The sequence below is a fragment of the Macaca nemestrina genome, chromosome 18 (assembly GCF_043159975.1).
Source record: "Macaca nemestrina isolate mMacNem1 chromosome 18, mMacNem.hap1, whole genome shotgun sequence".
Lineage (NCBI taxonomy): Eukaryota > Metazoa > Chordata > Mammalia > Primates > Cercopithecidae > Macaca > Macaca nemestrina.
In genome coordinates this window covers 82,950,549-82,967,016 of record NC_092142.1, presented here as the reverse complement: position 1 = coordinate 82,967,016, position 16,468 = coordinate 82,950,549, and the positions used below count along the sequence as shown (strand labels likewise).

Genomic DNA, 16,468 nt, shown 5'->3' with positions numbered 1-16,468 from the left:
GGCGTCAGTGCCATCCGGGTCACTGTCCAGCCTCGAACTCCGGGACTGCAATCCCGGCTCCCTTTACTTGTCCCTGCTGAGAAGCCAGCCACCGACTCTGATGGTTGGGCATTCATGGAGCAGCCGTTGTGTGAGCCACAGAGGTTGGAACCTGCCAGCTCATCAGAAGGTGACAGGAGTCAGGGGGTTGAGACCGTTAGAAACCACATGAAAAAGAAGCCTTTGGGGATGATCTGGTGTGGGACAGATAAGGACTGATTAGATGCAGCGGGGGACTCTGGGCATTGAAAATGTTTAACTGAAAGCAGTGCTTCTCAACAAGGGTCCGAACCAGCAGCATTGGAGTCACCTGGGAACCCGTTAGAAAGGCAGGTGCCCCGGCCCCGCCCCCGACCCGGAGCTGCTCAGTCAGAAACACGGGTTGGGGCCTGGTGGTCTGTTTGAACAAGCCCTCCGACGGATTCTGATGCAAACTGGCGTTTAAGAATGCGGGTGAGAAGGAGCCTGGGTTCCGGGAATAAACAGTCAAATTCCAGATCTGACCTGCATGTGCCAGCATTTTCCGGAACGGGGCCGTCTCGGATATTCCGGCCCCTTAGCTAACCACGTATCAGTTTGGAGAGATGTCTCACTACTCAAGCGTGGCCTAGGGACCAGCAGCCGCCGCCGCCTCCAAGCTTTCAACAAGCCCCGTGGGTGACTCGTGTGCATGGGATTAGCTCTCAGGCACACCTGCTGGAGTTGGGCGGAGGAGGTAAAGGAAGCCACGTTGGAGGCAGCACCTGCAGACGGTGGAGCCTGTTCTGCAGCTGAGGAGGCTGGGCTCAGTGCGCTTTTCACACCCCTTCCCTTGGGCTGGGGGCCTCGGAGAGGCAGCTGAGGTTGGAGGTGCTGCAGAAGCTGCCATGAGATCATGGTGCCTGCTCCCCGGCCCCATGTTGCTACTAGCTGAGCTCCCTGTCACCCTCCAGGGCAGCTGAGAAAGCTCCACCCCCGGGGCCGGGCCTGCAGGGGGCTGGAGAAAGGCGGGAGTCTTAAGCCTTCCTTGCTCAGGTCAGAAGTCTCAAAAGCTGCAAATTCTTGGGACCCATGGCCCTGACCACTTGTTGCTGTCCTCCTAGGTGTGGAGGGGCCTGACTCTGACACACACTAGCTGGGGCTCCTTTAATGAATGACTCACCCACCCCTCCAAACTAGAATCTTCCTTCTCCCACCCCTCTGGCCCCAGGAAATGCAGCTGAGCCACCTGGAGTGAGCCTGAGTCCCATCCCCAACAGCCAAGGACTGTCTGGCACCTTAAAGGTTGGATTTGGTGGTCAGGACCAGGGACTGGGGCTCTGTCTGTACAGAAGTTTGGCTGGAAGCAAAGGAGGTGGATGGGAATGTGGGGAGAGAGGATTGATGGGGATGAGGAAGGTTGGGGGTTTGGGAGAAGAGAGAGGGGGGAAGGGGTGAGGTGGTTTTGGGGTCTAGTGGGAGGGCAGGAGTGAGAATAATGTAGGTAGGGAATGGGGGAGAGGAAGGGGGACCAGAAGTCACAGGCAGATGCATGCAGCACCCTTTGGAAAACGGGAGCCGCTGCCAAGGAAGCGGGCGAGAGCGGCTCAGGGAGCTCTCACTGAGTTGGGGAGAGAAATAAGGATACCTAGAACTTAGGGAGGGAAGAAAGCGTGAAGGTCATGCTTTCTCTCCACCGTTCTGCTGCCTCTAGCCATGGAGGGACAGACCCCAGGAAGCAGAGACCTTCCAGAAAAGTCTCACCCTGCCGCGGCCGCTGCCACTCTGTCCTCAATGGGTGCCGTCTTCATCCTCATGAAGTCCGCGCTGGGAGCTGGCCTGCTCAACTTCCCCTGGGCCTTCTCCAAAGCGGGCGGCGTGGTCCCTGCCTTCCTGGTGGAGCTGGTAAGTCCCCGGGAAGTGAGTCCAGGGGACGGGTACGAGGTGGCTTTGGCTTTTCTGGGTGGGGTTCTCTGCATTGCTTCTGCGGAGTTGCGTGTCCTGTAAGCTATAGCTTCGGGGTTTTAACTGCTATCCTGCTCAGCTAATGAGGGGAGAAGATAATCCCACTGTAGCCCTGGGGCGAGAATATCCCCTATGGGCCCCGGTGATGTCTGATACACAGCTCCTGGGATGGAGCTAGAGGCGTCGCAGCTCCGTCTGTGAAGTGGACATTTCACCCGGGAAGGAGGCTCTCTGGGCACCCTGCCTGGTCAGCTGCTCTTTCTTGCCTGCTGGTCTCAGCTCAAAAACTAAAGCTGAGCCAGGCATGGTGGCCCACGCCTGTAATCACAGCCCTTTGGGAGGCCAAGGTGGACGGATCAGCTAAGCTCAGGAGTTCAAGGCTAGGCTGGCCAACATGGTGAAACCCTGTCTCTACTGAAAATAAAAAAATTAGCCGGGTGTGGTGGTGGGCACCTATGATCCAAGCTACTCAGGAGGCCGAGTCAGGAGAATCGCTTGAACTTGGGACGCAGAGGTTGCAGTGAGCTGAGATTGTGCCACTGCACTCCAGCCTGGGCGACAAAGTGAGACTCCATCTCAAACAAAAACAAAGCTGGACTGCTGTGTGCAGATTGAGCCGTTAACTGGTGTGACACCCCCATACTCCCCACGCAGAGCCGGGCCAGCCTTGTTTGGTGTCGGATGTTCGGCTCTTCTGCCTGCCAGGTGCAGAGCCGGGATTCCCTTCTGGGGAAGCGCGGACGCCGCGCTCTTTTTGCTGTGGGAGAGCCACTCATGAGCACAGCTTTATTTTCTAAGATGCTTTTCCCCGTGGCTGATGGAATGAATTGCTACATTTTGTGGTGAGCTCTTTGGCGGGTTTTATCTCACATGTTTTATAGCAGCTGGTGGATAATGGCTGAGTTCCAACTGTGTGCCCTGAGGCTCTTCGTGTCTGGAAACTGCAGTGTCGGGTGTAACCCATGCCACCCCTGGCATTGGCGAGCGCCTGCCCCGTGCCTGGCCTAGGATGGACGAGGCAGTGCGGTCCCTGTCCTCATGGAACTTTGTTCTAACGGGAGGTCAGACAAGATGCATGTCATCAGCTTCAGATGGTGGATCATGCTGGGAGGGTCATGTGTCTCTGGGGATGGGGGGATGATACAACACAGTGTGGTCGGAAGCCTCTCGGAGGAGGTGACCTTTGCACTGAGCCCCATTGGAAATGGTAAGAGCTTCCTGAGGTGCACGTGAGGGGGCGGCACGCCTGTGTTGGGACTAGTGCGTCAGGAAGGCTGCCCTTACGGCAACGAGGGAGAAACCGGATCTCAAGCCACAGAAGGCCCAGGGTGAGGCAGTCGGGGCTTGGGGGTAGGGCCGTGGCCAATCCCTGGGTAGCAGGAATGGCCATGAGCCAGAGAAGGGGGATCCCTGCTCCGTGAGCACCATGCAGGCATCTCCTGCAGATCTTGCTGAAATCAGATGCTGGCCCTGCAGGGCTGGATAGGCCTGAGACCGCGTTTGTGACTTGGCTCTGGGCAAACGGCTGTTTCGTTTTGCTTAGGATGAGCTCGAGATCCCTTCGCTCAGCAGACTTGAGAAGGAAACCCGGACATGAATAAGTGGAAACTCATGGCAGAGTAGAGGAGCCAGGCTGGCTGTTGACAAGCTCCCGCCACTCCAAGTTGTTCCTTCAGCCTCCAGGGCTGCCGGGGAGATGGAGGTGGGCTGGGGTGATGTCACTGAACGACGGAAGATTTGGGGGAGGCTGCTTCCCTCCACTTAGCTTGTGAGGCTTCTGCATGGGGAGCATTTAAACGTGAAGTCAGTGGGCAGAGGTTGGAAGCCTGACTCATTAGGGTTGGAGGTTTAGTGACATTTGATGAAAACAGTCTAGGGCCATACCACCCTGAATGCACCCGATCTCATCTGATCTCACTAAGCAGGGTCAGGCCTGATTCGTACTTAGATGGGAGACATTTGATGAAAATGGACAAACCCCCTCTTGGGACCTATGGAGGGGCTGGGTCTGGCACGGTGGCCGGGGCTCCTTGCAGTTCTGCTGCCCGGAGGCTCAGTCCCTCTTGTGGTGACCGTATCCTCCAGGGATGGCTCACCGTGAGTCTCCCTGCACCCACACCTTCCCCTGCCTCTTTTTTTTTTTTTCTTTTTTTTTTTTTCTTTTTTTTCCTTTCTTTCTTTTTTGATAGTCTCACTCTTGCCCAGGCTGGAGTGCAATGGCGTGATCTCGGCTCCCTGCAACCTCTGCCTCCCAGGTTCAAGCGATTCTCCTGCCTCAGCCTCCCTCCCGGGTAGCTGGGACTATAGGCACATGCTACTACACCCGGCTAGTTTTTTGTGTTTTTAGTAGAGATAGGGTTTCACTGTGTTGGCCAGGATGGTCTCGATCTCCTGACCTCATGTGATCCACCGCCTCGGACTCCCAAAGTGCTGGGATTACAGGCATGAACCACAGCACCCGGCGCCCCTGCCTTTCAACCACAGATGTTTTCTGAGTGTCTGCGTTTGTCAGGTCCTTCTCTGGGGCAAAATAGAAAAAAGGACACTGCCCAGTCTTCACGGAGCTTAGAACCTGGGTGAGAGGGCATTGGAGAAATCCCTCAATATTTTAGAATTGGATGTGTCCGTTTCCTGGGGCTGCTATAACATTACCACAAAAAGGAGGGCTTAGAACACTGGAAATGTATTTTCTCACAGTTCTGGAGGTCAGGAGTCTGACATGAAGGTGTCAGCAGGGCCTCGCTCCCTCCAAAGGCTCTTCCAGCTCCTGGTGGCTCCAGGTGCTCCTTGGCTTTGTGGCCGCATGACTCCAATCTCTGCCTCCTCCTCCTCTGTCTCTACAAGGACACACCTCATTGGGTTGAGGACCCACCAGATCCAAGATGACCTCACCTCAAGATCCTTAATGACATAGGCAGAACGGTTTTTCACTTAGGTTTTCCTTGTGGACATCTGCAAAAACTGTTTCCAATAAGCCACATTCACAGACTCGAGGGATTAGATGTGGAATGCTCGATCACCATGCTTGGCTAATTGTGATCTATTCAGACAATGGCCTGTTAGCAAAAAACAGAAGCAAGCTGCTTGCGCGCACGATACGGATCAATCACACACGCGTGGTGGAGTGGGAGGAGCTGGGAATTACGTAAAGGTGGAAAATACTAGACCGGTGGGGATGGGAAGGAGACAGAAAGGGGACTCGTGGGACCGTCCAGGGTGTGGTGATGTTCTGCCTGTGGGTAGAGGTTTGGCTGGCACATGTGCATTGTACATCTTCCAGCAATACTCTTAAGATTTTGTGCATTTTTGGCCGGGCGCGGTGGCTCAAGCCTGTAATCCCAGCACTTTGGGAGGCCGAGGCGGGCGGATCACAAGGTCAGGAGATCGAGACCACAGTGAAACCCCGTCTCTACTAAAAATACAAAAAAAATAGCCGGGCGCGGTGGCGGGCGCCTGTAGTCCCAGCTACTCAGGAGGCTGAGGCAGGAGAATGGCGGGAACCCGGGAGGCGGAGCTTGCAGTGAGCCGAGATCGCGCCACTGCACTCCAGCCTGGGCGACACAGCGAGACTCCGTCTCAAAAAAAAAAAAAAAAAAAAAAAAAAAAAAGATTTTGTGCATTTTTATATGTAAATTTTCACCCCACAAGAGAAAAGGCCTGTGAACGAACAAACATCAAGCTCTAAGGCTTGGTAGTGACGCCAGAGTATTCCACGGTACGTACACCGGGATCTGCAACTTGCTTCAAAATGCTAATCCATTAAGATGGATGGCCACACAGAGGCATGGGTGGAAGGGGTAGAGAAGTCAAAGCAAGTAGAGCAAGCTGTCATGGGGAAGTCGGGCGGTTGCCCACAGGGGGTGTTCACTGTAACATTCTTGCAACTTTCCTGTACATCTGAATTTTTTTTTTTTTTGAGACAGAGTCTCGCTCTGTCCCCACTCGCAGCTCGGCGCGATCTTGGCTCACTGCAACCTCCGCCTCTCAGCTTCAAGTGATTCTCCTGCCTCAGCCTCCCAAGTAGCTGGAATTACAGGCACGTGCCACCATGCCTGGCTAAGTTTTGTATTTTTAGTAGAGGCGGGGTTTCACCATGTTGGCCAGGCTGGTCTCAAACTCCCAACCTCAGGTGATCCGCCCGCCTTGGCCTCCTGAAGTGCTAAGATCACAGGCATGAGCCATAGCACCTGGCCTGAAAATTTTTTATAATTTTGGAAAAAGATTTTAAAAATACAAAAGGCCGGGCGTGGTGGCTCACACCTGTAATCCCAGCACTTTGGGATGCCAAGGCGGGCGGATCATGAGGTCAGGAGATCGAGACCATCCTGGTTAACACTGTGAAACCCCGTCTCTACTAAAAAATACAAAAAATTAGCCAGGTGTGGTGGTGGGTGCCTGTAGTCCCAGCTACTCAGGAGGCTGAGGCAGGAGAATGGCTTGAACCCAGGAGGCGGAGCTTGCAGTGAGCCGAGATTGTGCCACTGCACTCCAGCCTGGGCGACCGAGTGAGACTCCGTCTCAAAAAATAATAATTAAAAATACAAAAAAAAATTAGCTGGGTATGATGGCATGTCCCAGCTACTCGGGAGACTGAGGCAGAATTGCTTGAACTTGGCAGGCAGAGGTTATAGTGAGCTGAGGTCATGCCATGGCACTCCAGCCTGGGTGACAGCTAGACTCCTCCAAAATAAATAAATAAATTTAAGCTGAGATAGAGGGAACACCATTTCTTTTCTTTTCTTTTCTTTTTTCTTTTTGGTTTTTTAGAGGCAGAGTCTTTCTCTATCCCCCAGGCTGGAGTACAGTGGCACAATTTTGGCTCACTGCAACCTCTGCCTCCCAGATTCAAGCGATTCTGCTGCTTCAGCCTCATGAGTAGCTGGGACTGCAGGCACCACCTGCCACCATGCTCGGCTAATTTTTGTATTTTTAGTAGACAGGATTTCTCCATGTTGGCCAGGCTGGTCTCGAACTCCTGACCTCAGGTGATCCACCCACCTCAGCCTCTGAAAGTGCTGGGATTACAGGCATGAGCCGCTGTGCCCAGCCGGAACACCATTTCTGGAGCACTCATGTGCTGAGCCGAGTGTGTCACAGGCCTTGTTCGTCCTGATGTGTCACAGCAGCCCTGCAAGGGGGCAGTGCTACCCCCCTTTCACAAATGGAAAAGCAGAGGTTGCCAGCCTGCCTCATGCCACACAGCAGGTGAGCGGTGGTTAGAACCTGAGCCCAGCTGTGCCCGCTCCACCTCGTGTTCCAAGCCACCGTGCCTACTGCCTCTCTACCCACAGGCCAGGCAATTTCAGGAGAGTAATTTAAACTCTGGGTTTCTGATGTATCACTTGTCCGACTGGGGCAGGATGGTCTCAGATTCCCAGGTTCACAGCCTAGAGCCAGTGAGGCTGCCAGAATCAGCCTGCTCTGCAGCTCTGATTTCAGGATGGATGGGGGGGGGGGTGGGGGGGCAGTGACACAGCTGGTAGAACGCCTCCCATGCTGGCAGCAGCCCTGGCGTCTGTGGACAAGAAGCCATGTGGAGAGTGTGCCTGAGGGGTGGTTGACTGGGGGTGGGTGGGCTGTGGGCACACCCCAGTTCCAGGTCCTGCTCCGCAGGTCTCCTTGGTCTTCCTGGTCAGCGGGCTGGTCATCCTGGGCTATGCTGCTGCTGTCAGTGGCCAGGCCACCTACCAGGGCGTGGTCAGGGGGCTCTGTGGCCCCGCCATCGGGAAGCTGTGTGAGGCCTGCTTCCTTGTCAACCTGCTTATGATCTCCGTGGCCTTCCTCAGGGTGATCGGGGACCAGCTGGAGAAGCGTAAGTACTTCTGTGGGACTTGGGGTGGCCCAGGGTACTGGACCTCTAATGACCTCTTGGGGTTTCCAGTTGATGAGCAGGACATGGGGCACTGGCCTGGGCCCTGAGGGACAGCAGAGGCTGAAACCACACTCTTGTTCCTAACATGGTGGGGAAGGGAGGCTCAGCATGGATAGTCACCAGTGGGGTGAGAGTCATGGGCACACAAGTGCATGAGAGAGGTTGTGGCTGCAGTTAGGATGTCCAGTGGAGATAAGTCGTTTCACAGATGAGGAAATGGAGCCACCAGTAAGCAGCTCCTTCTGAGAGAGAACCAGTAACACCTTTGACTTTGGGATGACTGTGGCTCTCAGCCCTCAGGCAGACCCGGCCTCTAGTTCCCAACTAAGATTTTCCCTCTAAGCACTGCTTTAGCTGCATCTTACCAACTTTGAGATGTCCTATTTTCATTTTCATTTGACTCATTTCTCACGAATGGAAAATGTAAAATATTTGCTAATTTTCACTGTGGTTTCTTTGACTCATGAGATGTTTAGAGCTGTGGTGTTTAATTGCCACCTGGGGAGTTTTTTCGATTCCTTCATGGTTCCTACCTTAATTCACATCATGGTCAGGGAATCTATCATTTCTGTCTTTTGAGATCCACTGAGACTTGCTCTGTAGTCCAGCACATGGTCTGGCTGTCTTGGAGAACATTTTGTGTGCTCTTCAAAGAATGTGTACTCTGCAGTTGCTGGGCGCAGTGTGCTGGCAATGTCCATTAGGTTAAGGCAGTCAACAGCTGTGTTCAGATCTCCCATAGCAACCATATTAATCTTTAGTTCTGTTCCTAAGAAAAGGATGTTAAAGGATGTTAAAATTGCCAGCTGTAATTGCAGATTAGCCTGTTCTGTCAAACTTCATGCTTCATGGTCTTTGAAACTCTATCCTTTTATTGTTATGAAGTATTCTTTATCTCTGGTATTAAATCTGTCTTCTCTACTATTAACGTAGCCACTCTAGCATCCTTAAGACTAGTGTTTGTATAGAAGTTAGTTCTCTTCTCATTCTTTTACTTAGAATCTAACTGTGACTTGGATTTTTTTTTTGTTTTTTGTTTGTTTGTTTGTTTGTTTTTTAACGTGTTTATAATTCCTTTTTGCAACACCAGCCTGAGAATGGCTTGGGATTTTAAAATACATTTCTTGTAGGCAGCATATGGTAGGGTCTTGCCTTTTTATCCAGCTTGACAGTCTCAGTCTTCTGATTGGAATGTTCAGACTTTTAATTGGAGTGTGATTGTTGATAGGGTGACATTTAGTCTACCATTTTGCCATGTGTGTGTTCTGTGTGTGTTTTGATCCTTGAAGCAAAAGGCCCCTGACTGGGGAGGGGGGTTATTGAGATTGAAGGCTGCTGTGTCTTGGTAAACACTATCTTATACCAAAAAGAAGTGAGATTGGCGTATCTGAACCTCTTAATGGGTAAGTGGGCACAAAAACATTCTGCTCACCAGTGGCAAGTAGAGTTTGTCTGCAGTTTCAACTCCAGTGAACTGGTAGTGTTGCTGTGTTAAGAGGGATTCTGAGCCTCACTGGGAACAGAGGCCCCTGACTAGTCAGAGGGCAGATGAGGATATGGGCCACCCCAGGTCCGGGTGGATTGACTGTGGTGGAGAGAGCATTCTTGTGTATATCTGGTTAGATATTTGAGGATGCGTCTCTGTAGGGAAGGCCAAGCTTCTGAGTGGGAGTGCTAGATAGAGGTTGGAGTGCTTGGGGGAGTCATGGCATGAGGTACAAATGGCCGTGTCTTTGGTGCCAGAGATCTCAAGCATCCAAGAACGCTAGGTTTAGGAAGGAGCTGGTGTAGTCCTGCTGTTGGCCCTGAGGATCCTGGCTATGGGAGGTCCAGATGCAGACAAAAGGGCCTGCCGCATCCCACGCTGCCTAGGTCTAAAACCCGCCCAGGATCTCGGTGCAGTCCTGGGGCGTGTGCATTCCCTTGGCATCTTTGGCTGTCCCACGTGGATGCTGCTGTGACCATCTGCTTGTGGAACCTTCCCCTTCATCATTTTGTACACATGAGCTGTTCTCACATGCATTCATTTTTCACACGGCTCCCCTTGTTGAGTGAGATCAAAGAAGCATATATGACACCTCAGTGCCAATGACCTCCGAAATGAATGAAGACATCTCAAGCTGCTCAGCCTCCCACCTCCAGTGGTTGCAGGGGCCACCTCACCCGCCCAGGTGGTTCCCAGTGGCTCCCACCTCCAGCCACCCTCCCACTCTCCTGTGCTTTCCCCTCCCCCGTCTGTCTTGTCTCCTAGAGGGGTTCCAAATCATTCATCCCACTGTGGCAGAATAAAAATGGCCCCCGATTCTTTGGTATTCTTTCCATGGAGAGGTTAGTGGAGCTTGTGTCCCTTGCCTTTGAATTAGGTGTGCCTGTATGGCTTTGTCCAACAGTGTGTGGTAAATGGGACGCTGCGCCAGTGCTGGGCCTGGCCTTTAAGAGGACAGGCAGCTTCTGCCTCTGTCTCTGGGATCCCTCAGCTGCCAAGGAAGAAGTTGGAGGCACCTGCTAGAAGGCCCATGTGGAGAGACTCCCAGACTTCAGGGAAGGCCCGGTTGTACCCACCAGGCACCAGGTGTTGGGGGGAGCCATCAAGGGCCCTCCAGACCAGCCCCACTGCCAGCCAGAGACCCCCAAACAACCCTAGCCAATCCTATATGGAGAAGGATTGGCCAGCCCGGCCCTGAACTTAATTCTCTACCTACAAGCTATGACTTGTTGTAATAAAGTGGTTCTAAGCCACTGTGTTTGGGGTCATGTGTTTTGCTGCAACCATGGGAACCTGCTATTCTGATGGACAGCAGCCTGGTGCTGCCTGCACAGTGACCAAAACTCTACTTCAGGCCCCCATTTGACCCCAGATACCGTTGAGTTCCTGAGCAAAACAAAAAGAGGCTTTCACTAGAATGTAAGAGGCATGAGGGTAGATGGCTTGTCGGGCCATCGCCGCATCTCGGGCCTTAGAGCAGTGCTGGCTGTGGGAAAGAAGCTCAGTGAATATTTGTTGAATTAATTCATGTGTCAGGTTTTGTTCCTGTGTGGGGCACGTGACCTGTCTCCATCTCACTTGTCATCTGATCCCTGGGCTCCTAGGGCTGACTGAGGGTGGATGTCCAACCCCACTCAGGGTTGAAGGGCCAGGCAGGAGCCAAGAACCCACGGCGTTTGTGCTCTGTGGCTCAGCTCTCCCCGTGTCTCTGGCAGTGTGTGACTCCCTCCTGTCTGGCACCCCGCCCGCCCCGCAGCCGTGGTACACAGACCAGCGCTTCACCCTGCCCCTGCTCTCCGCGCTGGTCATCCTGCCCCTATCCGCCCCACGGGAGATCGCCTTCCAGAAATATACAAGGTAAGGGCTGGGGATGCTGCCCGGTGGGGGCCCCCACCTTGCTGAGTGTTTGTGTCAGGGTTTCTGTCCATCTGGAGTCAGAGGAGCTGGGGGATTGGCCTTCCCATTTGGAGAAGGGGAAAACAATATGAAATTATGCAAGTAAAATGTTTTCCCGATGGAAAATATAGACGAGCCAAAAAAAGAAAATGACCTGTAACAACATCAGTGCTACTCACGGTTTCATTGTTGGACTTTTTGCACATGGGCTCAGAGAGACACCTCCCCACAACACACCCACCCGCACCTACCCGCGCGCCCCCCACCCCGCGCGCGCAACCCCCCCCCCGTGCGCGCACATCCCCTCGCCCGCCCCCCCCGTGCGCACGCCCCCCGCCCCCTCCGCGTGCGCACGCCCCCCGCCCCCTCCGCGTGCGCACGCCCCCCGCCCCCTCCGCGTGCGCACGCCCCCCGGCCCCGCCGCGCGCACGCCCCCCGGCCCCGCCGCGCGCACACGCCCCCCGCCCCCGCCGCGCGCACACGCCCCCCTGCCCCCCTGCCCCCCTGCCCCCACCCGGGCGCACACACCCCCTTGCCCCCCGCCCCCCCCCCGCGTGCACACACCCCCTCGTTTCCACACACACACACACACACACACACACACACACACACGGTTTTCTTTTTGTGGCTAAGGCTCTGTATACTTTTGAAGAAACAAAGCTTGGCAACAGTATCCGTTCCCCTCTGCCGCCTTCCTTTCCCCTGTTGTGTATGAACAATAGACATTGTGTAGAAACAGCAGGCAGCAAACTGGAGCCTCTCCCAGGCCTCTACCCTGCAAGGCTCCCGTCCCACTTGGACCAAGACAGGGGGGCTTGTCCCTTCTGAAGTGTGACCAAGCCTGCTGGCGTCCTGCCTTAGGCGTCAGGCTGAGTGGCTGATTAGCTTTTGTTGGTGGGAAGGAAACAATATTACAGCTGCCATCCCCAAGGGCGCTGGGTGCCATTGAAAATTCTACACATTTGGGCCCGGTGTCACGCCTGTAATTCCAACACTTTGGGAGGCTGAGGTGGGCAGATCACCTGAGCTCAGCAGTTTGAAACTAGCCTGACCAACATGATGAAACTCCATCTCTACTGAAAATACAAAAATTGGCCCGGTGTCATGGTGCGTGCCTGTAGTCCCAGTTATTTGGGAGGCTGAGGCAGGAGAATTGCTTGAACCTGGGAGGCAGAGGTTGCACTGAGCCGAGATTGTGCCACTGCACTCCAGCCTGGGCGACAGGGTGAGACTCTGTCTCAAAACAACAAAAACCTCTATTTGACCCCTGGACCCCAGACCAGCCCTGCCGCACGCACACCCTGTACAGATGAGGACAGGGAGGCAGAGATGGAGAGCTTGGCCAGCACCTCATTGTCAAGGGTGGAGCTGGGATTCAGATCCCGCCGTCTGTTCCCGTGCATTAACCGCACATGTCACCCACTGCGCAGTCCCTCACATGGTCACTGTGTGTTAGCATCCTAGGCACCCTGGCTGCCTGTTACCTGGCCCTGGTCATCACCGTGCAGTACTACCTCTGGCCCCAGGGCCTCGTGCGCGAGTCCCGTCCTTCACTGAGGTAAGTCTGGGGGAACAGCTTCCGGCAGCCTCTGTGGGGAGGCATGGCAGGGGAGTCTTCCAGGGGAGTCTCGGAGGAGGAGCCTCTCGTGGCTCACTGCAGAGCCTGGGCTCCTTGCATGCAGTTCTTTTTGTCTCTGATGCGGTGAAGGCAAGGGAGGGCCACTTTCCTTCTGCTGCAGGGACCTGGCTGTGGCTAGTGATGACCGGGACGGGCCAAGGGATGCAAAACCGCCAAAGGCTGCGGCAGCCAAGGGGTCATAGGCTGTTGCAGACTTGTCCCCACAGCGTGGAGGTACATAACCTGGCAGCCAGCCAGCCGCAAGTGCCGGCGCAGGGGAACAGCGAGGGGGTCGGTGTGGCCAAGCCAGCCAGAGCAAGGGCAGAGAGCGTGGGCGGGGATGTCGTATAGGGATTCAGAGCCACAGGAAGGAGTTTGGTTTTGCTCTGGATGAGTTGGGAGACTTGGCAGCGTTTTGAGTACAGCAGGGATGTGACAGGACCTGTTTTTAAAAATGGTCATTCTGGGCAGGGTGTGGTGGCTCATACTTGTAATCCCAGCACTTTGCGAGGCTGAGGCAGGTGGATCACTTGAGGTCAGGCGTTCAAAATCAACCTTGCCAACATGGTGAAACCTTGTCTCTACTTAAAAATACAAAATTTAGCCGGGTGTGGTGGTGCACACCTGTAATCTCAGCTGCTCAGGAGGCTGAGGCAGGAGAATTGCTTGAACCAGGAGGCAGAGTTTGCAGCGAGCCAAGATCATACCACTGCACTCCAGCCTGGGCAACAGAGCAAGACTCTGTCTCAAAAAAGAAAAAAAAAAAAAAAAAAAAAAAGGGCTGGCTGTTCTATCGTCTTTGGGAACCAGGGGCAGCAGCAGAGACCAAGTAGGAGGCCCCTGCCTAGATCCCAGGTCCCAGACCTGGTGGCTTCAGAGGAGGCCGTGAGGAAGAGTCAGACTCTGGATATGCTTGAGACCAGATTTCCCAGTGGCAGGGCTGGCTCGTGGGTGTGGGACCCCTGCAGTCACCCAGTCCCCATGCTCAGTGTAACCCTCTGCTGTTGCCGTCTTAAAATTCTTAATCATTGTCCAACAAAGGTCCCCACACGTTCCTTTTGCACCTGGCCCTGTGAATTCTGTAGCCAGTGCTGCGGGTGGGTTGGACGGTGAGCAAGAGAGAGAAGAAAAAGTAACTTGGAGCTCTCAGCTTGAACAAGGGGAAGGAGGGAGATGCCGTTTCCTGGATTAGAGAGGACTGAGAAGGGCGGGTCCCTGGGAGCAGCTCAGGCTGGAACGGTCAAGGTGGAGCCGACCTTGAGACATCTAAGAGGGAAGTCAAGCAGCTGGGCAGGTCTGTGTGTCTGAAGTTCGGGGAGAGAGGTCCGGGCTGGCAGGAGAAACGTGGCTGACATTGGCCCAGAGACGGCGTTCAAGACTGTGAGTGCTGAGATCCGTACACTGAGCTGGTGGTACTTTAGCACAGGCAGGTTGGGGGGATGAGGAGGCCCTGGTAAAAACAGGAGGTGGTGAGTTAGGATATGTGAGTGTCCAAGGGCTGCTGTGACAAGTGACCACATACTCGGTGGCTTAAAATAACAGAAATTTCCTTCACTTCTGGTGCCTAGAAATTCAGAATCAAAGTGTGGCCATGCTCCCTCTGAAGGCTCCAGGGGCAGATCTTTCCTGCCTCTTCCCAGTTCTGGGGGCAGTGATCTGTGTTCGTTGGCTGATAGACACATCACTGGGTCTCAGCCTTCATCCTCACACCGTGTTCTGTGTATTTGTTTTCCCTTCCAATCGCGGCGGCAGGCATTGGATTCAGGCCCACCCTAATCCAGCATGACCTCATCTTACTTTCAATAATTACACCTAGAAAACCTGTCAAAGGAAGCTGGTAACCAGGCGGGGATCCCAAGAGGCTGGACCTGGAGGTTCTCCCCATGCAGACCTCTGTCCTCTTAGGTGGCTTGGACGGAGCTCAAACCATCCTTGTGCTATTTGGGATCATTGCGTGGATGCTGTGGGTGCCCCCCCATTACCAAACCGCACTGGGAGCCAGCAGCCTTCAAGAAGGAAGTTGGGAGTTCCTATTGCTGTTTCCCTGCCCGAATTCTGCCCACATGGAAAATGTCATGTTACCAAATGTCAGCAAAGACGTATTTAGAAAGTGCAGCATTTAGCCAGCATCCTTTTCCATTCCCAAAAGCCTGGTCACGGACACAGTCATTAAAAATACAACTTGCAGCCATGCTCTGTTACATTTTCCCAGCATCCTTTAAAATTCACCCTTGTAGCCGCAGGTTGTTCTGGGTGTGACCCTTCTTTAATAAACTCCTGTTCTTGTCTGTTTACAGCCCTGCCTCCTGGACCTCTGTGTTCAGTGTCTTCCCCACCATCTGCTTCGGGTTTCAGGTAATTTGAGCATCTGTGTTGAAGACTGTGGCATTTGCAGAGGCTGTGGGTGAGTCTCTGCTCCCTCAGGAAACCTTGGTTTTCTCTGTTAGGGAGGCGTTTGAGGACTTCTAGGATACACTGGGCTCTCTGCTGCCGACCTGTGGTCTCCAGGCTGTCTTTCGAGACCACGAGAGTGGGTTGGTGTCTGGGTTCAGGGAGGTGGGAATTGCCTTGAACTTGTGAATCCAGCCCCCACTGATGGCCAAAAGCAGCACCATGTTTATTGGGTCTCGGGTAGAGTGTGGGGACCTGAGACCTGTCGCTTCCTCTGCAGAACCCCCACAGGGCTGTAATCAGACCTGAGGCCTGGAGGCCTAGAGCTTTCTACTTAACTCTGGCAGGACAGCTTTACCCAGGTGGACTCTGCCCAGGGCCTTGGGCAGGAAAGATCCTGCCTCCTGAGGGGTACAGGGTAGAGGAGCTGGAAGGTGTATAGGTAGCTGATTAGAGAGGGGGAGGGGACAGGAATACAGAATTTTTAATAGAATATCATGGGAGGGAGGACGAGGCTGTATATGTAGAATCCTGGCAGAGGGGTAGAGTCAGAGGTGTCTGCTCAAGGTGGTAGGGTCTGAAGGGGATCTTGAAGGATATATGGGCAGCAGCCAGGTGACTGGGAGTGCACCCCAGGTAGAGAGGACAGCACAGGTGGGCGCTGAGGTGAGCAGACCCCAGGCACAGCTGGAGAGAGACGTGCAGAGGGCTCTGTGGCACGGTGCTGGGGGAAAGGTGGCCAGGGATGGGGGGACAGCAGGGAGGCGGCGGGCCTGGGCTCAGTCCCCTGCTTCTGGGCTGTCATGGGTACCCCTAGCCCTCCTAGTAGGTGGCAGCAGACACTGTTCTTCCATTGTTTTTTGTTTGTTTTTCTTTTTTGAGTTGTAGTCTCACTCTTGTTGCCCAGGCTGGAGTGCAGTGGATCTCAGCTCACTGCAACCTGTGCCTCCCAGATTCAAGCAATTCTTCTGCCTCAGCCTCCCAAGTAGCTGGAACTACAGGTGTGCGCCACCATGCCCAGCTAATTCTTTTTGGTATTTTTAGTACAGGGGGTTTTCACTATGTTGGTCAGGCTGGTCTCGAACTCCTGACCTCAAGCAATCTGCCCACCTCGGCCTCCCAGAGCGCTAAGATTATAGGCGTGAGCCACCGTGCCTGGCCATGTTGCTTATTTTAGGGAAGATTTACCTCTATCTCCTAAAAACAACCACCTATCCACTGCCTACTACCAGCACCAACAAAA

At 54.0% G+C, this 16,468-nt stretch overlaps 1 protein-coding gene across 3 annotated transcripts in view; it reads left to right on the top strand.

Annotated features, from left to right (window-relative positions):
- The first annotated feature begins 121 nt into the window (after nt 1-121).
- LOC105496766 (solute carrier family 38 member 8) overlaps nt 122-16,468 on the top strand; it is a 35,781-nt gene continuing 19,434 nt past the window's right edge. The window contains exons 1-7 of one of the 3 annotated variants that reach the window (XM_011767351.3): nt 122-492; nt 1,229-1,302; nt 1,712-1,902; nt 7,576-7,774; nt 11,036-11,177; nt 12,673-12,774; nt 15,132-15,189. In XM_011767351.3, coding sequence (XP_011765653.1) covers nt 1,714-1,902; nt 7,576-7,774; nt 11,036-11,177; nt 12,673-12,774; nt 15,132-15,189 — 690 coding nt within the window. In that variant the 5' untranslated portion in view covers nt 122-492; nt 1,229-1,302; nt 1,712-1,713. The other 2 variants (XM_011767352.3, XM_011767353.3) reach the window with 2 other exon arrangements.